The sequence below is a fragment of the Hydra vulgaris genome, chromosome 01 (assembly GCF_038396675.1).
Source record: "Hydra vulgaris chromosome 01, alternate assembly HydraT2T_AEP".
Taxonomy (NCBI): Eukaryota; Metazoa; Cnidaria; class Hydrozoa; order Anthoathecata; family Hydridae; genus Hydra; species Hydra vulgaris.
Window position 1 is genome coordinate 58139661 of NC_088920.1, and position 25725 is coordinate 58165385.

At 28.1% G+C, this 25725-nt stretch overlaps 1 protein-coding gene across 4 annotated transcripts; it reads right to left on the reverse strand.

Moving 5' to 3' along the window:
• Positions 1 to 25634, reverse strand: LOC100205521 (actin-related protein 8). 4 transcript variants are annotated; one of them, XM_065788785.1, is made up of 14 exons: positions 25500 to 25634; positions 21035 to 21120; positions 20783 to 20953; positions 20496 to 20606; positions 20039 to 20146; positions 17612 to 17896; positions 16859 to 16974; positions 15988 to 16048; positions 15478 to 15570; positions 5530 to 5634; positions 1789 to 1899; positions 1359 to 1521; positions 772 to 935; positions 1 to 588 (listed from the first exon to the last, which is right to left on the reverse strand). In XM_065788785.1, exons 2-14 carry the CDS (start codon positions 21086 to 21088, stop codon positions 424 to 426), a joined length of 1707 nt encoding a protein of 568 aa, XP_065644857.1. In that variant the 5' UTR covers positions 21089 to 21120; positions 25500 to 25634; the 3' UTR covers positions 1 to 423. The 4 variants fall into 4 exon arrangements, with proteins under 4 accessions (XP_065644857.1, XP_065644858.1, XP_065644856.1 ...); XM_065788786.1 differs by having other exon boundaries at positions 21035 to 21131; XM_065788784.1 differs by having other exon boundaries at positions 21035 to 21179.
• Between the last annotated feature and the right edge of the window lie 91 nt (positions 25635 to 25725).

Here is a 25725-nt window from a genome sequence, read left to right on the forward strand (position 1 = left end):
TTTCTGTATTCCTTTAATGTAAAAAATATCACTTTTGTTAAAAAATTTATCTTCTTAAACTACAGCTTTTTTGCTCTACAAATTCGTTCTATTATTCACGTCAATTAATGACTCCATGATATTTTTGATACGTGGTTTTTATTCTTTAAAATGTTTCTATAATAGCATATAATATTTTTTATTTATCAAACGTTAGTTGACACTTCTTCAGTTTAATATTTTTTTTAAAAGGCGTTTCATTTGTTTCCAGCAAGTTCGTCTAACTCATTGATATTTACAGAACCTCGTCTTACAAGTAAAAAAACGTCTCTAATGTTTTATTAAAACAACAGCTTCCCTTTTCAAAAGCAACATTCACTTTTTTTCAAGACTAAAAAGTTCACAAATGAACGATAGTTGATTAATTACTCCAGATTATTACCTCTACAACTTGTCCATATTTGAACTCCACTGAAATCCGCAGCGTTCTCTAACGATTCTAACACCGTATTTGTTCCATTCGTTTCTAGATATCCATAGCTCTTGTGCACTGTCCAAAATACTCAATACAGCTCCACCTTTCCAACAAGTGTTTCGTGGATCGCTTTCCTAAACAAAGTAAATTTTAACTGTGAGGTACGCTTTACATTTTAACAAAAGATAATATGTTAACAAAAAACATCGTAGAACTCTTAAAAAGCAGTAAATAATAACTATAATAAAGCCATGTATATAAGCCAAATAAGTTAAACTGAGTTTAAGTACTTCTACCGTATTATTCCAAAATATTACCTTTGGTCTAGCAATTACTTCCATTTGGTCCTTAACAAATTGATAATGAGCAGGGAGCTGAGCTTGTAGGCGTTTTAAAAGAAATTCATCAGCTCCTTTGAAACTCAAACCCCCTCCTATTAAAAGTACGGTTCCATACATCTTTCGTTTTGTTTCTAAGTTACCTAAAAAAAAAATAAGATAACTTATTAGTAAGTATTATCTTATGAAAGAAAAATTAAACAGATTTTGATTGTTTTGAGACCGATTTATTGTAAAAAAAATCTCTTATTGTTAATAAAAATCTAATAAAGTTAATCTAAGTGTTGTCGGCTTACGCCTTGCGTATAATATTCATATGGTACATGACCAAAAAAGTCCAATTTATTTTGAGAAAATGTATTTCTATAAACAAAAAACAAAACAAAAAGTAAATAAATAAAAACATAAAAATATTTGGTTTGTTTCATTAAATTTGATTTATATAAAAAATTCCAGTTATTATATAATAAAATCTTATTGGAAAGTCTTTGTTAAAAAAAAAATGCATTTTCTCAATGCAAAATTATCTAAAAAATTGTTTGGATTTATTTATAAATCTAACATACTGCAACTTTCAATAGAGTACATAATGGCTTCATCCAATGGCATGCCTTGGTCTCTAATGGGATCTAAACGCAAATGTTCTTTCGGCATACATGGTGGAGGTGTTATGCACTCTTGAATTTCTTCACCATCAATTTTTGATTTCTTCGCATCAATATCTCTTTTCTGTAAGAAAATTTCTTTATACATGTATAACTTTAATATGTTTAATACTTTTGTAAAACTTAATTTTACATAAATAGACTTTTACATAAGACAATAATCAATAATAGTACTCAAAAAAAGTTCATATTTTCATATAGCAATGTTACAAAAAAAAAAATCTAAAAGTTCTGTATTGCACTCACACGTAATGCTACTGAAAGCTCTCATATGTAATGCTACTGAAAGCTCTCACACGTAATGCTATTTTGTATTCTAAAAAATAATCACCTCTAAAAGATATCTATCATCCATTAAATCTTCAGGATCATGATCAACATCTGAATAGGTCTCAATTAATCTACTACTAGTAATACCAAAAAGTGATGGAATGAACATACCCTATATATCACATATGTAATAAAGTCTCCGTACAAAATATTCAATAAAAATGTGTACAATAAAAAGAATTTTATTTAAATATTTTTAAACAACGATGAGCAATAAGCAGAAACTAAAAATTACTTGTTTAACCTTTAGTATAAAGGTTAGAACTTTGTTAAAAAAAAAAATTTTTAATTTTATTTAATTTTAGTTGATTTCTAAAATAAAATTGTATGTGTAACTATTATAAAGTTTTTTTTATATATCGATAATATTTTATTCTTAAAAAAAAAAAAATTAAATTTAAATGAAAAACCTAATTTAAAAAAAAATATATCACCTCATAAGTAATAATAATTCAGGTTATTATTTCGGAATATAATTATTTATGACGTGATTACTTATTATTATAAGTAATCATGTTCTGGTTATTGTTCTGGTTATATATTCCAGTTTCTAAAGCATGGTTTGCCACATCTTCATATTTTAATTCTCTGTGCTGTACATTTTAATTCGTTGGAGAAATTAGGAGCAGTCATATGCAGATAATAATTAATAAACCATTAAATAATCGTTAAAATTCTAATCACTCTTTACAATTCTCTACGACAATAAACTTGAAACAACACAGGATATCAATAACCTATTATTGGCAGAAATGATAGATTTGATTATAAATCATGGATTTAATGATGGTTTTAAAACTTGCATGATTCATAGCTCAAGTGGCATACTAAATCTGAATTCACCCTGCATCAAAAATGAGGTAAGCAGCAAAAAATATTTTAAAAAATTTAATGCTGTCACATTAGCAGTTTATAACTTCTCTAAAATACAATATCTGATTTGTGGTTTTAGATCTTGCTACTAAACATGATCATTGCACCCTTAAAGTTAAATTCTTCAAAATGAAAGAGCTATCAATTTATATAATAATAAGGAAATTGTAAGAATGCAAAAGTTATAAATGATCTTTTTTTAGATTACTTTAGCAAGCAAATGGAGTTTGTACTCTTAATGGGATAGATGTTGAAATATTTTGTAAAGCATGAATTTTAAATGGTTTATGGCAAGATGATACTGAGTGGCAGAATACTTAATCTGAGGCAGTTTTAACACATGCTGAAACAAATTATTATTACTCATTATTTTGACCTTTTGTGAACCTGAAAATCCTTTGAAACACAAAGCTTGCTGAACAAATAAGATTATTTATTTGAATATTTTTATATAAAGTATTATAGAGTGATAATTGTATTTAATAATAAAACATCAAGTATAAATACCAAACTTTGAAATACAAAGATTGCCGAACAAGCTAATCTTTGTCAAGTTGAAAAGTTCACTAATCAAAGTGGTAAAACGCTGATTGATAATAGACTACTTGTTGTTGATGATGAACTCATAGACTTAAATTTAGAAAATTCTAATGAAAATGTTCAAAAACCAAATAAAGCCATTCAAATGAGACTGATCCTCAATGTCAATCAATTAGATGTATGTAATGCTATTCTTTCTGCATTAAATGTGCAACCAAGAATAAAAAATTAACATTTTTTTTTTGGATGGATTAGCTGAAAGTGGAACATTTAAATATAATTATTAGCAAGTAGGGTTACAACCTGCAACAGCATCATGGACTGGGATTGTAGCAACTTTTCTATAATTAAATTGCATGGCTTATTCAAACTTCTTGTCTCTATATTGGATAACAGGACCATGTAATGTAATTTCTAACTTTATACAAGAATTTTTTTTGAGGCAAGTTAGTTGTACTTGCTTGATGAGACATCCATGATACTCAAACATGCCTTAAACGCAATTATTAGGTTGTTAAAAGATGCTTGCAACCATGACTTTGTTTGAAGGGAAATTCATTTTTTTGTTGGTGGGGACTTAAAACAAATACTACCTTGTGTAAAAAGAGGTTAACAAACTGAAACTGTAGAAGCATGTGTACAATGTTTTCTACAGTGGCAATGGGTACAGAGTTTGCATTAACTGAAAATACGAGAGTACATGACAAGGAGGGAGATTTTTCTAATGATTACAATAACTTGTTAGTAGAACAATATCTGTCAAAGGGAAAAAATAGGATGTATTGAAATACCATGTCTGTGCATTATTTAAGATTAGAGAAAACGATTTAATTGTCGAAGAAATATTTAGAAATGCTGAAGGGATTTTTTTTTTCAGATTTACGCCCAGCAAAGCTGGGTGTAAATCTGAAATAAAAGAATAGAGTTATAGAGCAAGAAAATGGTTGACAGAAGACTTAAAAAATTGAAGGTTGTATGAGTCAGGAAAATATGAAGATGGGAGAGAGTTCTAAAGCGTTGAAGTGAGGGGAAAAAAACTAGAAGAACAAAAGTTTTTGGAGCATGCAGGGACAGATCCAGTAAAAGAATGAGACTTTGCTGAATGACAAGTGAAGCAAGATTGAATTTTAGTTAATGGAACTTGAGATGATAGCTTCTTCAAGCAGCGACCATGATAGTATTTGTAGAAGAGAGAATGAGATCCAATTTTACAATGATGGGAAAGAAGCTCAAGCTTAGCAAATAGACCGAGCCCAACAACGTTTACAATGCATTTTTGGACCTTGTCTAGAAGAGAAAGAGTATCATTAGAAGAACCAGCCCAAATATAAAAATAGTATTCCATACAGGGACAAATAAGATAACTTATTGTTGTAGAGGTATTTAAAAATGCTGAAAAAGACAATAGAATAACATTATTTTAACATCCATTGGTGTAGATTCATTCAATGAAGTCAATGAAAAAATAAAAAAGTTTAATATCAATCAATAAAAAAATGCTTGAACTTCTAAAGTTTTTCTGGTATCAAACAGGTATTTATTCCTCAAATTCAGATGACTCTAACAGGTTCTAATTTACCTTTTATTTCAAAATGTTATTAGTTTCCTGTCCAATTGGCATATTCAATGATGGCCAATAAAAGTTAAGGCTTTTTTTATTATTTCACTGTAAAATAATAGCATAAAATGTGTTATAAATAGTTAACTTTATATAAACTTTTTTTTTTAAGTTTTCTGTTTTGACAGGCTGTACTTGGATACCTTTGACAGGTACCTAACTGATATAAAAAAAAAGAAGCCATAAATGATGTTACATAATCTTTTTATGTTGTTAACTAAAAGTAAAAAATATAAGTTTATTTTTTATTAAATATTTATAAATTAAATTGTTATTATTTTAAATTGTTATAAATTTTATTCCCTATCCGTTACATGCTGAATCCAAACAAACCTTACTTTATTTATATTTACTAATAATCTGTATTACTGGTTACTTCTGGTTATAATAAAAATTGGCAATAAAGTACTAAAAGTAATGCAACTTAGCTTATAATAAAACAATTTTATATTTGTTATTACATAATTTAAATAGTAGTAAATAATTGTGGTCAAAAATTTAAAAACTCAAAGGTTAACTATACTAAAGAAATATAAGAAGTAAAATATAAAAAGAAAATATAGAAATAATTCAAATAAAGAAAACAGTTTTTGCATAACATATATTATAAACAGCATGATGCTTCTTAAAAAAGTTTTTAAAAAGTGAATTTTTTTAATAATTGGTTCCTACTAATTTATACTGCAAATCTAAACTTAATAAATAACTTACAACTGGAGCAATCAAAGGTTCATCTCCAAGTCTTAACTTGTAGGTTTGTATGTTTTTGTCAGGAGTAACTACTTGAAACTCGTGAACTTGACCTGATGGAAGGGCCTACATAAAATAAAGTTATATAAAATAAATGAAAAAAAAATGTGTTTATTTTATTGCGTTACCGATTGCCAATTACTTACCAATTCTAATTTTCATCATTTTAACAGTTATTAAATAATAACTGTTAGTTATTAATACCTTAAAAATGTAAATTTAAAAAATAACCTCAATAGTAAACTTGCGAGGTAAGGTTTTAGTTTTAGATTGTAAATAAAAAATTGAACAACATAAAAAGAGTTTGTTGACAAACTACTTTATGCCCACTCAAAAGAAAATCCCATAGAATAAACCTTTTTATACTTACACATGAAAGCTCACTAAGTAGAGGTATATTATTACATTGGACTTACTAAAAAAACTTTTAAAAATAAATGGTATAAACTTAAAAATTCTTTCCTTAGCGAAATTTGTATAGGAATGCATAAGTAAAAGTTTAAAGCCTATTTTAAACTGTTTTAAGTGTCTGGCCAAGAAAACAGTTTAGCTTGACAGAATCTGTTCAGCTAAATAACAGTTTAGCTAATGCTTGACAGACTCTGTCAAGCATACATTACAAGATTTATCACCAAGTTTTAATGATTTCACTTGGCCAAGAAAACAGTTTAGGATAGGCCCTAAACTTTTACTTTTGCATTCCTACACAAATTTTGCAAAGAAAAGAACTTTTATGTTTTATGTTATTTATTCTAGATTGAATTTATTTTTTTTAAAGATAAATTCAATCTAGAATTAACAGTAAAAACAAACAAACTTAAAGATTGTAAAATTTAATTCATTAAATTGTTCTTTTAGACCATACAAAAAACAAGGTGACCACCCACTTTATATTAATGTTAACTTTAACCACCCTCCTAATATTATCAAATCCTCACCAATGCTGTTATTTAAACGTAATAACTTTACCTTTAATCCTTAAAAAGGATAAATTCAATCTAGATCTTCTAAAAATCTCATAAATTTTATAAACACTTCAACAAAAACAACTTAAAAGCTTGAGCTGTTTTCCTAACATAAAAATATTATCACTGCCCACAATAAAAAAATTTTATCTGGTACTAATGCCTTAATTAACTAACAATGTAATTGCTAACAAACTTCACAATGCCCTTTAGAAGAAAAATGCCTCTGAAAAAATATATTATTCAGCTGTAACATAAAAACTTCACCACAAGATAGCAGATTCAATTTATTGTATTAACAGAGAATATTTTTAAAGACCATTGACACTAACACAAAAACTCATTCCAATACAAGAGCAAAGCAAATTCAACAGAGCTTTCCGAATTCATGTGGGAAATTAAAAAAAACGGATATTCAAATCCTATTATAACATTGTAAATTATTGATAAAGCCATTTAAACCTGACAGAAAATTATGCAACCTTTGCTTAACTGAAAAGAACTGATAATAACATTAAAATTGAAACTATTACACAAAAGAAGTTAACTAGCATCAAAATTTCGCCAAAAAAATATTTTTTATAAACAATTTTAAAATTATCAAAGAAGACACAGCATAGTATTTTTGTAATTAATTTTTTGTTGTTGTTAAGATTATTTGTAACATCTGATGATCGTCATAGGCATGAAACTCTCAGTCATCAGAGTCATGTTTCTTTAATTACCAGGTGTTATCATTTAAATTTACATTATATATATATAATATATATATATATATATATATATATATATATATATATATATATATATATATATATATATATATACATATATATATATATCCATGGCTTTCCTCACACTGGGCTGCTGCGATTGCCAATCAAAACCGTTACTTCCATATTTATCAGCAAAACAATTTTCCAGAAAACAGACGTCTGTTTATTACTGCCAGAAACAATTGTAAAAAGGTTTTGTCAAACGCCAAAACCTGCTATTCTCAGGTCATGAAATCTCGTATCTCATCTCAAAAATTAGGCTCTCGTGACTTCTGGAGAATCTTTAATAATATCAATAATAAGGGCAAATCTTTAATTCCATCTCTCTTGTATGGTTCAGACTTTGTCACCTCACCTAAAGACAAAGCTGAATTGTTTGCTAAAAACTTTTCATCAATATCATCTCTTGATTTCACTAGTTGCGTTCTACCTGATATTGCCAACAAACAGGTTGATCCATTGCTTGACATTCATATCACTCCAGCTTCTGTATCTAAAGTGATTTCCTGTCTAGATACTTTTACAGCTTGTGGCCCGGACAACATACCTGTTATTGTCTTGCAGAAGTGTTCTCCGGAGCTGTCGTCTATACTCTCAAAACTATTCAACAAGTGCTTATCAGAGTCTTGTTTTCCTGCCTGCTGGAAAGCGGTATCTGTTATCCCTATCTTCAAAAATTCTGGAGAGTGATCTGATTCGTCTAACTACCGTCCCATTAGTCTTCTTCCTATCATAAGCAAGGTTTTTGAATCTTTAATTAACTAACACTTAATTTCTCATCTTGAATCTAATAACTTACTTTCTGACCATCAATATGGATTTCAATCTGCTTGTTCTACAGCTGATTTGCTAACAGTAATAACTGATAGGTTTCATTGTGCATTAGATAAAGGTGGAGAGGTTAAGGCCATCGCTCTTGACATTTCAAAAGCTTTTGATAAAGTTTGGCATGCTGGTCTTCTCCATAAGCTTTCTTCTTATGGTGTATCCAGCAACATCTTTAAGATTATTGAATCCTTCCTTTCCAATCGTAGTATAAAAGTTGTCCTTGATGGACAGCACTCTTCTTCTTATTCTGTAATTTCAGGGGTTCTTCAAGGTTCTATCCTCGGCCCTATACTCTTTTTAATTTACATAAACGATCTTCCAAATATTCTCACATCTAAGGTGGCATTGTTTGCTGATGATACTATCATTTATTCTTGTCATGATAAGAAACCAACACCGTCTGATTGCTTGGAGGGGGCATTTGAGCTTGAAAAGGATCTCACTTCTGCTACAGCATGGGGCTCATGGCTGGTGAACAGTAGCGGACTGGCCCGGTGTGCCACTATTCTATAGCACAGTGGGCCGGTACCTGCTTAAACGTTTTGGGCCTCAAGCAAAGATATCTATAATTTTATATTTGCACTTTTTTTTTTATTATCTTTTATTATAATTTATAATATAATATAAATTATTGTTATATTGGACATGGCCATTTCCCGTTAACACATAGACACATAGTATAAAATATTAAAATATAAATAGACATCAAAATTCAAAACAAACAAAAATATTTTGTTTCTGTGAACGTTATCGTCTTATCGGATATCAGTATTATATCATAATTATATGACAATATCAATATACGCCATGGATAGCAATGTATTTACGTATCAATAATCTATAAATAAATACGAACAATATATTGTGTGTGTGTGTGTGGTTGTGGTCAGTGGATGGTACTGTGGGGGTGTATATCAGGAAGAAACTGACTACAACTGCCGGAACAATTATTAACTTAATAATAATTGGTTGTTGAGTATTACCTATACTGTTCGTCGTACATTTACCTGAAAGTACAATAGGTGCATTAACCTAACGAGTATAATATAAGATACGACTACGGACTAATAGTCAATTCTAAAAAATAAAAATGAATAAAGTTAAAACTAATCGTAAAGGAGGAGCGGAAAAAATTAGAGATAAACGAATTGCCGAACTGAAAGCAGCAGGAAGTCATCCAAAACAAAAGAAATTACAATTTTGTTCAACTATCAATACACGAAGTGGTAAGTTTATAAGTTTATATAATTCAATTCTTAGTGGGTATGTTATAGATAGTATATGTATATAAATAATAAATATATATGAAGACATGAAGTACCTTAAGTTCTTAAGTACCTATTTTAATTTATATTGCATTAACATTTTTAGATAACTTTAATGATGATACATCGGAATTCGAAATAAAAACAAATAATCCTATATTTTCAAGTGTAAGTATTAAAGTATATTATATACCTACCACCAGTCTTGTTAAGTATTCGAATACTTGTATTTAAATACTTTTTTGTATTTTAAATACTTTTCAAATTCTTTCAACCCGTGTATTTTTAAATATTTAAAAAATACTTAGTCTTGTATTTTTATTCGAGAATACTAAATACTTTTATTCTAGTGTTCAACTCGAAATTCCAATTACCAATTTTTCGTAATATACTAATTTAAATTTTGTTTCTAAAGTATTATTATTTAATGTTAATAGTTTTGACATATGAGAATTTATAAATAAGGTTTCCCAAAACACAAGCAGATAACAAAATGACTGAAACCCCCATCTGCTCCTCTCTACCATGGCATACGGGACACTTGTACTTACTACTTACTAAAGAATTATATTTAGTCATTGAAACATTTATAAATAAGTTTAAATATCTATACATTTGCATATCGTGTTAATTATATATTATATATTAATAATTATTAATAAAAATAACATTTATAATATGCAATTTATTGAACTAAAAAAAAAAATTTGTTAAGTATTTTGAATATTTTTAAAAAGTATTTGTATTTATATTCAAATACATTTGAAAAGTATTCTTAACAAGACTGCCTACCACATTAAAATATATTAAATGTAAATAAAGAAAAAATTTACACAAAGGTATTTTTTAAAAAAACCTACCCAGCGGGCACACGACGTTGGAATAACGTTGAAATAATGTTGATTGACGTTGATCAACGTTGATCAACGTTATTTCAACGTTATTCCAACGTCGTGTGCCTGCTGGGTAGCTATACACTTTTATTTTAATATTGTGTTGTAGACTATAGAATAAAAAAACTTATGTTTCTTATTCAAAATAACTTATATTGGAATTATCATTACAGGATCCTGTATGTACTAGTACATCTACTGTGCATAATTCCAATAACTTAAACATCAATGAAAAAAGTTTGGAATTAGTAATAGAATCTGATGAAACGAAAAATCCTACATTTTCTAGTGTGAGTACAAAGTATTAAAGTATCTTATATATCACATTAAAATATATAAAATGTAAATTAAAAAAAAATGTACACAAAAATATTTAAAAAAACTAATACTTTTAAATAAATTTGTGTTGTAGTCTTGTAGACTATAAAATACAAAAAACTTATGTTTCTAATTGTTTGATTGCATTAGGTAGAAGATATTATTATACGTTCTAATATCAATATCAACAGTATTATAGATGATGAGACAGGTATTATGAATAGGAGTATTGGTAAAACTGGTTCTGATTTTATTTCGGTTTGTACATCGACAACTGACATTCCTATTGTGAGGACATTTACTTATTGCCATTTTAACTAGATAGTTTACCCATTAAATTTATATCAGATTTTTTTTTTTTTATTAAGGAAAATTATGGTTATACTATACAAGTTGATTTAAAATTTCCGACAAATCCTAAAAATTTAACCGTGGTTCAAAAATTGGAGTTTGTTAATACAATTCACCCTTGTCAACCTAAGTTTTTAGAAAATGTAGCTTGGTCTCTTAACAGAATATATAATCAAACAGACCTAAAAGGTAATTTAATACCAAGAAAATGGTTGACTGTAAAATGTAAAGGCAATAATTATGTAGAAGCTGTTTATTGCACAATTTGCATGGTATTCAGTTCTTCAGCTAGTAATTTTTGTTCTGGATGTACAAATTTCAAAAATATATATGCCACCATTGAATCACACGAAAATAGTCAAGTTCATGGTTTAGCTGTGGAAGCATATATTTTAGCATCCAATAATTACAATATTGAAAATTCTGTAAATATAAATATGATGAATTTAAAAAAAAAACAAGCACTTGAACGTATTCATGTTTTAAAGCAAGTTTTTGAAATTGTTAAGCTTTTGGGGAAACAAAATCTCTCTTAAAGAGGTTCAGGTTCATCTGAATCTTTATATAATATTAACTGTGAGAATATTAACTATAATAGAGGAAAGTTTTTAGAACTCTTAAAGTTTACAGCCAAGCAAGATTCAATTTTAAATGACTATTTGACAGTTGCAATTGAAAGTAGTAAAAAGCGCAAAGAAAATATTTCTAATAATTCTAAAGGAAGAGGATCTTTAGTAACAATGCTCTCTAAGAATACAGTTAATAAAGTTATCTTAGCTATATTAGAGTTAAGAAGAAGAAAAATTAAAGGTGAATTGGGAGATAAACAATTTAGTATACAAGTATGTTATTTGAAAATTATATTTTTTTTCTATATGTGTATATAATACATATTTTAAATATTTTGTTCATAGGTAGACAGCACACAAGATATAGGGTCTACAGACCAAGCTGCTGTTTGTATACAATATGTTTTTAAATCTGAAGTAAAGGAATGTCTCTTTGTTGTATTAGAAGTAAAAAATTCTTCTGGAAAAGGCATGTATGAATTATTAAAAAAATGTTTTGATGACCATTCAATTAATTTTAAAAACATTGTTGGTTAGTCTTTTGATGGTGCTGCTAATATGTGAGGAGATTTCAATGGACTTCATGCGTACATAAAAAAAGAAAATGAAAACAGTATTTACATATGGTGTTATGCACATATTTTGAATTTATGCATTTGTGATACTTGTGATAATAAAGATGCTATTAAACTATTTGGATTATTGAATCATCTATCAACATTCTTCTCAAACTCTTACAAAAGAATGAATGTTTGGAAAGAACAACAGGAACAACTAGGAACTGGTCAGAATAAATTAAGAAAACTTCAAAAAATTGGTGAAACCCGATGGTGGTCACGAGAAAAAGCTTAAAAATGGGTTTTCAGTGGTGCTGACTGTTTATATCCAGTTGTTCTTAGTGCTCTTAACTTTGTTACCACATCAAGTAAATTTATGCAATTTTAAAACCATATGTACAGCTCATGTATTTTTAAAAATATTTATTACTGTTGGTTCTACGTCAACTTATTTACAAACTAAAAATTTAGACCTCCTTGCTGCATGGGAAATGGTCAAAACAACTATTAAAGAAATAGATTAAATTAATTTTGATGATGTTATGTCAGAATCAGAAAAATTTTGTTCGGATATGAATACAAAGTTAACAACTGTTAAATTACCTGAAGATATAATTGTCAAATCCGAGTTTAAGCAAAACAGAATAAGACGTACAAAGCGAGTGTTTGACGAAATATGTAGCGATGAATCACCAATAAATCCCAAACAAAAATTTAAGGTTGAAGTATTCCTGTGTATTATTGATCAACTAAAAACTAGCCTGTCAGAGAGATTTATAAATAATACAAGTTTAATTGTTGACATGCAATATCTTTTACCAAAACATTTTAAGGATTTGAAGTCAGATGATCTTCCAGAGTCAGCGTTACAAAAATTGTCTACTTTGGCGTCAGTAGACCATCCATTGTTAATTGCTGAATTAAAACATTTTGCAAGTATTTACAATAGTGTTAAACAACCGCTGAACAAATCCAATCGTATAATATATGATAGCATTGATGACAATAGCCATGAAGAAGATGATGGGATTAATGATAATTTATATGAACTTCCCACTGATATCAGGACAGGTAAAATAAAAAACAATTTAGGTAGGTTGTAACTTAAACCTAGGTGTATAAACAAGTATAACTAAAAACTTAATAGGTAATTCATTTTTTTTCCAGGATGTGACAAGTCTATGAGAGAAAATGATAATGGACATAATCGTGATTCTTGTCTCTTGTGTGTTCACAAACTAATTTATTCGCTTAATATGCATTCTCCTTTATACGCTAATCTTTTTACTGCCATAGAATTTTTATTAACACTATCCGTGAGTCAAGTAAATTGCGAGCGTGTTTTTAGTAAATTAAAAATAATTAAAAATCGTTTACGTTCTTCTCTTGGAAATGAACACTTGGAAGCATTTCTCCTTATGACATTTGAAAAAGAAATTTTAGACGAAATTGAATTTGAAGACATACTTGAAATAGTAAAGAGTACATCACCGCTAATGTCTAAGCTGTTGTCAAAATATTAAATATTTCAATTTATATTAACTGTACCTAACTATCTAAGTACCTATAAGGGCATAAGGCCATAAAGTATCATTACTTTTATTTTGTTTAATTATGTTTTATGTTATATCAAATTTATCACATTGATTATATTATTATGTATTTATGTTATGTTTTCATACTAATTTATACAAGATTTTAGCAAAAGTTATGTTGATGACAATATCAACTATTTAGATATTGTACAACAACATAAATATAATAATGGTATAAAAACCATTAACATATTCATAACATTCAGTAATTATTATTTTGTATAAAAGATAATTTGGCCTTCAACCCACAAAGTTTATAAAGGCCCGTAATCACAATATGAGTAAACATTTTTTTTGGGGGGGGGTCGAACCTGTAGTAATAGGGCCGCTAATGAACTTGGAATAGTGGGCCGAACCCTTCCCAGTCCGCCCCTGCTGGTGAACTTTAATTCAGATAAAACTCAATTTTTTTCACCCAATCGTTACCGCAATAATTTAGATCTTCCTATATTTATGAACGGTGATTTACTTGATGAGTCATCCACTCTTCATCTTCTAGGGTTAACTCTTACTTCCAATCTTTCTTGGAAAACATATATCAAATCAGTTTCAAAATTAGCATCTGCTAAGGTTGCATCTCATTATTGAGCTCGTCACTTTCTTACTTTGGATTCTATTCTCTATCTCTATAAATCTCAAATCCGGCCTTGTATGGAATACTGTTGCCATATCTGGGGCGGTACTTCTAATGATACCCTTTCTCTTTTAAACAGGGTGCAAAAATGCATTGTAAACATAGTTGGACCTGCTCTTGCAGCCAACCTCCAACCATTATCACATCCTCGTAATGTTGCTTCTATTTCTCTTTTCTACAAATACTATAACGGGCACTGCTCTAAAGAGCTAGCGTCTCTTGTGCCATCTACTAAAATTCATTCTCGTGTTACTCGTCATTCAATTAAGTGTCATCCTTTTTCTGTAACTGTTCCTAAGTGCTCCAAAAGTGCTTATTCGTCTAGTTTTTTTCCTAGAACATCAGCTCTTTGGAATTCGCTTCCTTCATCTTGCTTTCCTAATTCATATAATTTGCAATCCTTTAAGTCGTCTGTCAATCGTTATCTTGCTCTACAATTTTCATCTTTTTCCTTTCAGTAACTTCCAACTTTAATTAGTGGCTGCTTGCAGCCTTGTTGGAAGCAAAGATGTTTAAAAAAAAAATATATATATATACACTTGTGTATATATATATACGCACACATTTATTTACATACATATATTTAAAAAAAAAAAGTAAAAATATTTTATTGTTTTATTTAGATAAATCAGCAATTTGCACTTAGAGCAGTTATATTTCATGAAAATATTCAACAACTATTCTATATTGCATTATTAGGTTTTTTATTATGGATTAACTATAAAATTATTAAGTGGTTCAGAGGGGTTACTTTTATTATTCTCCTTAAAAAAATTTCAGAAACATAGGTTATGCAAAATTAGGTATTTTATTAACTCTAACAACACTGCAGCAGTTCAATAACTAATACAATTATGCTTGAGTATATTTTATATACTTTAACTTACAATAACATTTACTTTCTTCACTCTATTTAAATAGATCTTATTTATTTACTGTATTTTTATTTTGATATTTATTCTTTTATTAATTTTAAATTCAAGTTGAAAAAATTGAAGTTCTTCTGATTCAACAATCTAACCATAAAAATTGAAAAAACCTTGGAGCAAAACTTAAACAACAGTTTTATTGCATTATCAGCACATTTAGTTCAGGAATCCAAGGTAACTCAAAAGTTCATCACCAATATATTTAATTCTAATAAATCCTATTACTTACTAAAGAAAGATGACAAAATGTTTCTTTAAGTTCTTGAAGTAACTGCAGATCAAACATGTTGTTTACATCAAGCGATTTGTAAGGAAAATTTATCTAAAATAGAGTATCTAAAAACAATAAAAAATGCAGATGCAATGAAGAATATATTAACGTCAAATAAAAAATAAAAGAAATATAATACATTTTTTGATATTTTAAATTTTTTAATAATCTGTTTGCTTATTTGGAAGATTACACCTGTGAAAACTCACATTTAAGGTATTTACACTGAAACAAACTCTACAATTATAGAAACCAAAAATATTAAAGCAAGTGGCTGTGCAGTTCTAGCTTTTAAAAACTATTATTGTTTACTGTAATCATCTATGTAGGAATAGCATTGTTAGTAGGGGGAAAAAAAATGAGTATTTATATTAAAGATGTTGAATTAGTATACAATTATATATAATTTGTAGATAAAAAAGAAAAGCTATTACTATCAGTAATAAATACAATCAGTTCATAACTTACAGATTTTAAAAGCCAGCAGAATGTTCTAGTTATGTCATTTCCACCATAGTTTAACTGAATTCTACAGAAAAAAAAAATCTCTTTAATTCTCTAATAAATGTTTCTGTAGTAAAATATTAAATTCACCATGATAACAAGTTATAAACTCAACTATTTTATAGTATTTAACTATGACAACATACGAGTTTATGTATGGTATCTATAGATACTAACAAATAAAAAAATAGGGAAATTATTATAAATCATAGAGATTTATAATTTTTGAATTTTATTTATTTTTTGTTATATTATAAGTTATTATTTTTATTGAAATTTATAGTAAAATTTATAGCAATAAAATTAATAGTTTTTTAGTTATTAATATGACACATATTATATAACTCCATTTCATTTTTTATACATTTTTTGACTATTATTTTTTGGTCTACGGACTTTGACTGCTTTACTGCTAATTTGGTATTTGTGAAGATTTAATCTTTTTTTTCAAGGCAAAAAGGGATGCAACAGTCGAGGAGGCTACTTTTATGTGGTTACAACCCTCTCTCAAGTCTTTAACTCTGAAACACAAACCTTGACAAACAAGGCCACTGGGCAGAGAAACAACTTGAGCACAGTACTACCAGGGATTTGTTAGTGATAGAACTTGGAACTTCTCGCTTATAAAGTGAGCTCTCTACCACTACCATATTTTAAACCAAAGATTTGATCTTGGACAAAAACGTTGCAAAATGTTTTTATACATCTTGCTTATAAAACTTGATTTTTAAATACCGTTTTTATTTTTGAAACAAAAGGAAATGAAGATTAAAGAAGAAGCATGTGAATAGGTGTTAATTAAAATAATAAATATGTAAATGTACCTAAATCATACCTTGAGCTAGGAACCGATATTCCATCTTCAACACAACATATAGTAGTTTTTTCAGCTCCAACATCAACAACACATGCAGAAGGTAAACCACTACCAAATGTGCCACACACAGATTCCTAAATAAAATTTAATTTATTAAAAAAAAGAAGAGTTAAGATATTAAAAATAAAAACTATTTAAATCAAACTTTTTTTTTTGGTGTACTTTTTAGTATTATAAACTTTTTTTTTTATTTATTATTGATTAAGCCTAATTTTTTTAATATTAGGCAAATAACATAAGTTTAAAATTAAATTATGATGCATATAGTAGTATTTCTGTAAAAGCTATTTTTCTTAATTACAATTTTATAAATCTATAAAGTAATCAATGAAATGGATACACATAGATGAATAAATAACAATCCAGGATTAAATAGATCTCTAACTTACTTGCTACAATATTTAGTCTGTGTAAGCTAGCATATTCCATAGCTTGCATTTCCTAGCCTATTTAATTATAGCCATCTCTTAACATCAACTAACTCTCAGGTAAGATTACTATTTAGTATGCACAAGCCCAGATTACTCTTTAAATCATGCAATGGCTCTGCATAAGCCGCACAGTTTTACTTCCAGTCCCAAAATTGTTACATTTTCTTAATTTCATTATCATTGTTAACTAAGTTGGGTATTACTGATAAAATTTATAATTAAAAAAATTTTAAATTAATTTTTGTAAACAAGGTAAGGGAAACATGAAACAAAATTATACCTGGTGTACAAGTATGCACGAAAACTTTAGGCGATTGAGAATAACATCAATAAGCAATTTAGCATGACTTTTGTTCATCATATCTGGTAACAATAAAACAGCACGATAATAAGACAGATCTTTTAATGGAATATCCAAATACTTCTCAATGGCTTTTCCCCATAATGTTTCAAGATCCGTTAAAATAGATGAGATTGAACCACCAATACCACCATGAGAGTTAAGTTCTCCATATCTCATCGGCCATCTACAGCTGTATGGTGCATTAGGAGAAAGTTTTAATACCTATGTAAAAAAAAAAAAAAATACTTTATTTGGTATGGCTAAAATCGGGACCATTTAGCATAAGCTTTTAAATTAGTGCCATGCAACTTTGCACATAGTCTGTGTTCTTATTTACTAATTATGCATGCTAAGTATTTTATAATTTTATAACTTATCAATTGCATGCAGTATTTTGGTACTATGATATGATAACAATTTCAATTTTATGCTAAAATTACCTTTTTTTAACCTTTTACAGATTTTCAAACCAATGTACATAAAAATGAAAAAGTAATTTTTAATTTGCTTTCATCTGATAGTATCGCGCTCCACTTGTTTCTCCGCGCAGCGGCCTTGTTTGTGAAGGTTCATGTTTCAGAGTCATAGAGTTGAGAGAGGGTTATAACCACTATTAAGTAGCCTCTTCATCTGTAGTGGCCTTCTTGGCCTTGAGTAGGTGAATAACAAAAAAACAAAAAAAATCTTCTTTAGAAAATTTTTGCATTCAATGTAAAAATGGTAAAAATAAACAACTCAACTCGAGGGTTAGGAAATGCAGTTGCAATCAATCTTTTGTGTCAAAACATTTGTATATAAATTAAATAAAGTTATACAAAATAAACACTGGATATCAGCATTCCTATGATAGACATGAAGGCCATCTTTGGGTGGCAAAGAATAGAAAAACTATACCCCTACTGTTCCTATTAAGCTGAAATAAATCTAAAGATATCTTTTGATGTTTCCAACATAGTATGTTGAACACTTTTTAATTCAACTTATTGATCTTTACTTGTAGACTTTTTTTAATGGCTGCGGCAATATGTTATTTGTTTGTCAATGTACAGCTCTAAAAGACTTGTAGTTTAATGATAGGGGTATCTAATCGTTTTTATACTACTATAAGAAAATCAAGTCTTGTTAAAATAAAAATTGAGGGGGGGCTCTTTATTATAATAAAAAGAGGGGGACCTCTATAATAATTATTATAATAAAAAAGAGGGGGACCTATATAATAATTATAAAAAAGGTAAAAAACAAAAGTAATAAAAATTTAGCGTGGTTGCGGATTAGCGGGGATTAGGAGGTTGCGGATTAGCAGGTGGTCGCGGTAAAATATGTGGGTCAAATATGTGGGTAAAATATGAATAAAAAGAATTGGTAAAAAAAAGAACATATTCGGTAAAAAAAAGAACATATTCGGTATATGATAAAAAACACGTTTAAAAATAAGTGAAATAAAAAATGTTGCATATAAATATATATTGTATAACGGTTATTTTACAAAAAAAATGGTAAGAAGTAAAGCTAGCGTGCGTCATTCGGCGGACTATATAGCAGAGGAAGAGAGCAATAGATACGCTGACGACTTGGTGCGTCGATTAAAGGAAAACGGCGTACCGTTTAGAAAGGTGGCTGAAAGAGAATCGGATGACGTAGACTTTGTTGTAGAAAGAGGTCCGGTTGAAATTGAATGATAGTACTCTCGATTCCTTAATACTAGGGGAGGGAAGGGGGGGTTGAAGAAATTTATTAATTTTTGGAAAATTTTCCCACCCACCCTAAGCTTATTAAGACCCCACTTCCTCCATTTATTAATTTTTACGTGCTATCAACAAAAAATTTATGTCTTAAAACTAAAAGGGAACCCTGTAAAAGCATTATAAATCCTTATGAAATTATGATAAAACAGCTGTTAGAAAATGCCCATTTGACTGCAAGCCATGCTAGAATTAAATAGTTTTTTGGGTGTTTCATAAATATTAGTTTGGATTTATAAAATTGAATTTTTTATAAAATATACTTATATTGTAACATGGCATCAGATTGGAAGTTTTCACAAACTGACTGAGATAAATATAGTTTAGAAGAATAAAAACACTTTAGGCATTGCGTTTTTTGGTCTTTTATGTTTATTATCTTTTGCCATAATGGAATTCTTTTATTCAGTTTTAGTATTTTGATATTTTATTATGCATGAAAGAAAAAATCCCCCCCCCCCTCTTTTATTTAAAACCCCACCATTTATTAGATCTGGACTAAAATTCCTTCCCTTCCCCCTACCGCTTTCCTTCCTGTATTAAGGTCTCGAAAGTAATATTTTCTGTAAACTGTTATTTTAGATGGTTAATTTATGATTATTATAAATAAGTATTAACCTGCCTGTTCACCAATAAGTGAATCAAAGCTGTCATTATTTGTATCAGTCCATGATACAGACCCATCATTTTCAGTTTCAACTGGTACTACTTGCGCATTATAAGCTGCAACCTAAAAGTGATAACAAGGTAATACACTAAATAAAATGAATTACTATAAACTACTTATATAAAGCAGTATAAGAATACCTTGTTTAAAAACCTTTTGTATTAGATAGCTTTTTTTTTTTATTAAAATTTTATCCTAAAGCATTTTTTTATTGAAATTTAGATAGGCTCATTTATATCATTGAACTGTGCAATATAAAGCTTTCTTTACAACAACCTTGTCTTGTTTTTTCCATTTATAACATGACAATTTTTTGGCATGTTGAGCAATATATGTTGTATCTACATGATTTATTATAATAATTGAATATAAATAAGTGTGTTATTTGACAATTGGCAAAAAAATGATAAACCTCAGAAGATGTTGTTTTGTGTTTTCTTAAACCTCCACTAATCCTCATAGTATTGATGAAGCTCTTAGTTGCTTGGAAACCCTTAAGATGTGTCTCTTCACTAATTTTACCCTGTTAAATAACAACAGAAAAATTATAGAAAATAGAAAAAAAGCATTATTTTAAAAATTTTATACATTAAAAATTTTTTTTGTATCATAAGAAAGCATTACTAATAGAATATAAATAATTTACTATATAAATAATTAAATATTAATGTTTAAAATTTAAAGCATGTTGTGCCTTACAAGTGTTCCATTACGTGACAAAAAATTACAGCTAGGCTCCGTTTTAACTATATTTCTGATCTTTCTAGCAATAACATGAGGTAAAGATTGAGGAAAATGATCTGTGGCACGTCCAAGTCGAAGAGTCATTGAGCCAGGATGTAACACAACAATTGTTGTGCCTTGAATAGGCTAATAAAAAAAACTGGTAAGAAACATTTGCACACAAAATTTTTTAATAATTTTATTCTATCACCAAAAGGCATAATGTACCTCACTAACAGGCTCTGTTGTGACAGGTCTTTCAGTCTTCACAGGTCGTGGCATTTCAAAATGTATTTCTTTTAACAATACATGGACTATAAAACATCTAGAACTCAATGCTTAAAAATGTTCCGAAATTTTAAAAAAGCTTTTACTAACAAATAAAAAAACAAATAAATTATAATTTATAAATATGTGAATATAATATATATATATATATATATATATATATATATATATATATATATATATATATATATATATATATATATATATATATATATAGAACCCTTGGAATTAGGGTCGGCTTCAGCAATGCCTACCTAACTGCCAACCTGAAAGTGTTTGAGGTCGGCAAAAAATTGCCAACCTCCTTTCTATGTTTTATGGTCACTAGTGATGTGCCATCGGCTAATGCCGATTGTGGCTAATAATAGGTTTAATGTATTTATTTAAGGGTTTTATAATAATATTAAGGATTTAAATTACATATTTAACATGTTCCTATTCATCAGAAGTGATTTGACCTACTAGCCTATGCTATTGGTAACCAGCAACCAATTAATTGGCTAAACCATTGGCCGATTAATTGGCCGATGGCATCGGTTGATTTATCGGCATTGGCCGATGGATCGGTATTGACTATTAAGCCAAACTAAACAGGTGCATAGGCACACCTTATATATGCAAACTGCATACCTAATATTTGGATATTACCTTTATATACATGCATTAAACTCTATAATTAGCCTTAATCGGCCTTTGCCGATGGCACATCACTAATGGTCACACCTTTGTATCAAATAATTATTGCTAACCTGATGCCGACCTCAAAAAGATTGAGGTCAGCAAATTATTGCCAACCTCATTTTTCCTAATTCCGAGGGCTGCATATATATATATATATATATATATATATATATATATATGTATATATATATATATATATATATATATATATATATATATATACATATACCTGTTTGATGTATAAGGGCCTTGTGGCACCCGTAAAAATATTTTTTATTCAAAAATTTTTTAAATCCAGTATTATTTTATTATATAAAACACATTTAGGGGTTGTCAGCTGACATTTTTAAAATAAGTTGTTTTTAGCACCACCCTAGTATATGTATATACATACATATGTATATATATATATATATATATATATATATATATATATATATATATATATATATATATATATATATATATATATATTATATTTACATATTTATAAATTATAATTTTTTTATTTGTGTATATATATGTATATATATGCATATATATATATATATATATACATATATATATATACATATATGTATATGTATATACATATATGTATATATATACATATATGTATATGTATATATATATATATATATATATATATATATATATATATATATATATATATATATATTATATTTACATATTTATAAATAATAATTTATTTATTTTTTTATTTGTATATATATACATACAGTGGTGGCCAAAAGTCCTGGAACATCATATTTTATGTTATGAAATCAATATATTTGTGTGAAAAACAAATTATTAGTAAATTTTTTTATTTTTTTCAATAAAATAAGTGTTTATAACAATTTTAAAGATGATAGGAACATGCATATACATGATAAAAGTTCAATATTTAATGGAAGCATAGTTATTGTCAATTACCATTTGGATACGTTTTCACATGCTGTTAACAAGTTTTGTACAATAGTCTGGTGTAATTTCATGGATCCACACTGATTTGATTGCTGGAACTAAATCATTATAGGATCTAGGCTTTTTGGCAGCAACTTTTACTTTCATAATATGCCAACAATTTTCAATAACATTAAGATCTGGTGATGACCCAGGCCAATTTTCAAGGGTTTGAATTCCTTCATCAGCAAACCACTTCTTTACAATTTGACTGTGTGGCATGGTGCACCATCCTGTTGGAAATAAGTGCAGTTCAAGATCTGCATGAAAGGTGGCAACTTCTCCTTCATAACATCCAAATAGACTTTGCTGTTTATTGTGGTATTCTTGGGCATTATCCATAATGGCCCACATCCTTTGGCAGAAATAGCACCCCAAACCATACAAGACACAGGAGCCTTGACACTACTAACTGTATATTTTGGCATATATCTAAAGTTTTTTGGTCTTCTTACAAAGTTGTTTGTAACATTAAATTGTTTAATACATGTTTCATCAGAAAAAAGAACTTTAGACCAATTTTCTCCAGTCCAATTTTTGTAGCGCTGACAAAATGTTTTTTGATCTTTTAGGTTTTTTAATGATAAAAAAGGTTTTTTTGCTGGCTTGCATGCCTTCATTTTGAAATCAACCAAAAGCCTTCTTCTAACTGTTCGGTCACTTACTTTTTTCTCAATAAAAATTTCTTTTGAAATCTCGTGTGCAGATAGCCGTGGATTTGCATGGCTGATCCGGCCAATAAGTTTGTCAGTTCTTGAGGTGGTTGCTCTGGGCCTGCCTGATCTCATCTTTGAAGTAAAATTTAATTGGGGCTCTTCTTTATGCCTTTTTAAAGTTCTACTTACAGTTGATAATGAACAACCAAGCTTTTCAGATATTTCTCTTTGAACTAAACCTTGTTCATATAATGCAGCAATAATTCCTCTTTTTTTAGGTGAAAATTCTGGCATAATATAGCTGATAAATTGCTTATGAATAATAAAAAACGATAATAAATTGTGCAATATACAAATATGTAACTATAAACATATTGCTATGTAAAAACAAAAGCATCAAACTTTCAAAATTTATACTTTAGATCAAAAATAAATTTTTTTGGTCGTTAAATGTTTTGTTCCAAGACTTTTGGCCACCACTGTACACACACACACACACACACACACACACACACACACACACACACACACACACACACACACACATACATATATACTGTTAAAGCACTTTGTAAATTGTACCTATAATAAAAAAAATACCTTATAAATAAATAATGACTTTCTTAAGTTGTTTAAGAGAAAGATCAATTCTTCAAAAAATAATCTCAAAATTAAAAAAAAGAAAAGAAAAAAAATTAACAGGTTTGCTCGATTTCAATACATTTTCTTTAATATTTTTGAAAAAATACTAAAATTCAAAAATTACATCATGTTATAAATAATGATTCTCATAAAAATTGATTGATAATTTTAGTATTTAAAATATAAAACTTATCGTATGACAAATTCATTTTAAACTTTATTATTTTTCTTATTCTATTAAATTTTCTTATTCCATTAAAATAGTCCTTACAATCTTTATTGACAATTGTTTTTTAGATCATAAGACAATTGACAGATTCTTTAGATCATAAGACAAATGTAGATTCTTTAGATCATAACCCAGGTAACTAACAAAAAACAGCAAAATTTTGCATTTATGCCAAGCAGTACAAAATAAAATTACGGATAGAAAAACTTACTTGCCTACAAATTGAGAAATTTTAAGCATAACTTTCATTTTGTTGGAGAACTCATATTACAAGAACGTAATTCTTTAGCTTGCTTGTAAAGCAAAGATAGAGCGTCACTATTTAATTTATTTGCGCTACTGCTTGACACTTTATGATCATGTTTTGTAATAAATATTTTTATTGAAGGGATTTTCCTTGAAACTTCGATTGAATCAAGACGCTCATCAGATTTTGGTATCCAAACATTTTTATGTTCTGTGAAATAAATTTCAATATTTTGCTCAATTTGTGAAAAACTTGATTTTAAATCTTCTGCTATGTTAACAGCTTTTGTCACTAATAAACCTTGTGCTAAAATGGTAACTTGGTTCCAGTTCTCTAAGGTCTTGATACAAGTTCTGAGAATATGATTATATCTACTATGGGGATCAATTTCAACTTCATGTTCCATTAAATTTGCTTTTACATTTTTTGTATTATTTACTTGAAGAACATAATGCTCCATTGTTTTTTTATTTGTTAAAATATTAAATCTTAAAATTTATCAAAATTTATATTTAAATGGAATCAAAATGCTAATATATATTTTAAAAGCAATTTAACATCATTAATTACAATATATGCACAAAAAAAAAATATACAATTTTCAAAAATTAATGTTTTTAACCAACAAAAAGCAAAATAAATTATACGATTCTAACTGATTTAGGTCTAAAACATAACACTACAGATTTTGATAAAACTTTTTGAGTTAGTATATATCACTGAAATATCTTCATGTGTCAATCAATAAAAAAATCATAAAAAGCAATTATCTTATAGTTTTAATAAATTTCTTTATAAATATTGCTAGCTTTTACACACAATTTTATTACCAAATAATATGCTAACTTTTGAGTGTTCAGCTTGAATAAAATACATAACTACACTCATTGAAATATTTTTAACTTTTTTATTAGTAAAATGGTGTATATTTATTTTATACTTTAGCATTAAATAAAGAAAAATTGATATAACTCAAACTAATACCTTATATCAGCCAAAGTTAGACTTAATAGGAATTCGCTTTAGTTGAACATTCGATAAGTCAAATCATTTTTATTGGTCCCTTGGAGGTTTGAGTTATCAAAAGTCAACTGTATTTATTAATATTTTCTAAAAACATTACAATCACATTTCAACAACTATGAAGCTTACAGTTTTGTTTTGCCAGGGCTTCTTACTTAGTTGATGTATGTAATATAATTGTTTATCT

Bases quoted from the DNA above. Each gene is read 5' to 3' on its own strand.
- LOC100205521 (XM_065788785.1), bottom strand. From the start codon at position 21,088: ATGCCACGACCTGTGAAGACTGAAAGACCTGTCACAACAGAGCCTGTT. The intron at 20,954-21,034 runs GTACATTATGCC...TTTTTTTATTAG, and splicing joins CAACAGAGCCTGTTAGTGAG to CCTATTCAAGGCACAACAAT. The intron at 5,635-15,477 runs GTAAGTAATAGG...TATTTTATGTAG, and splicing joins CATTTTGTCATCTTTCTTTA to GCCCTTCCATCAGGTCAAGT.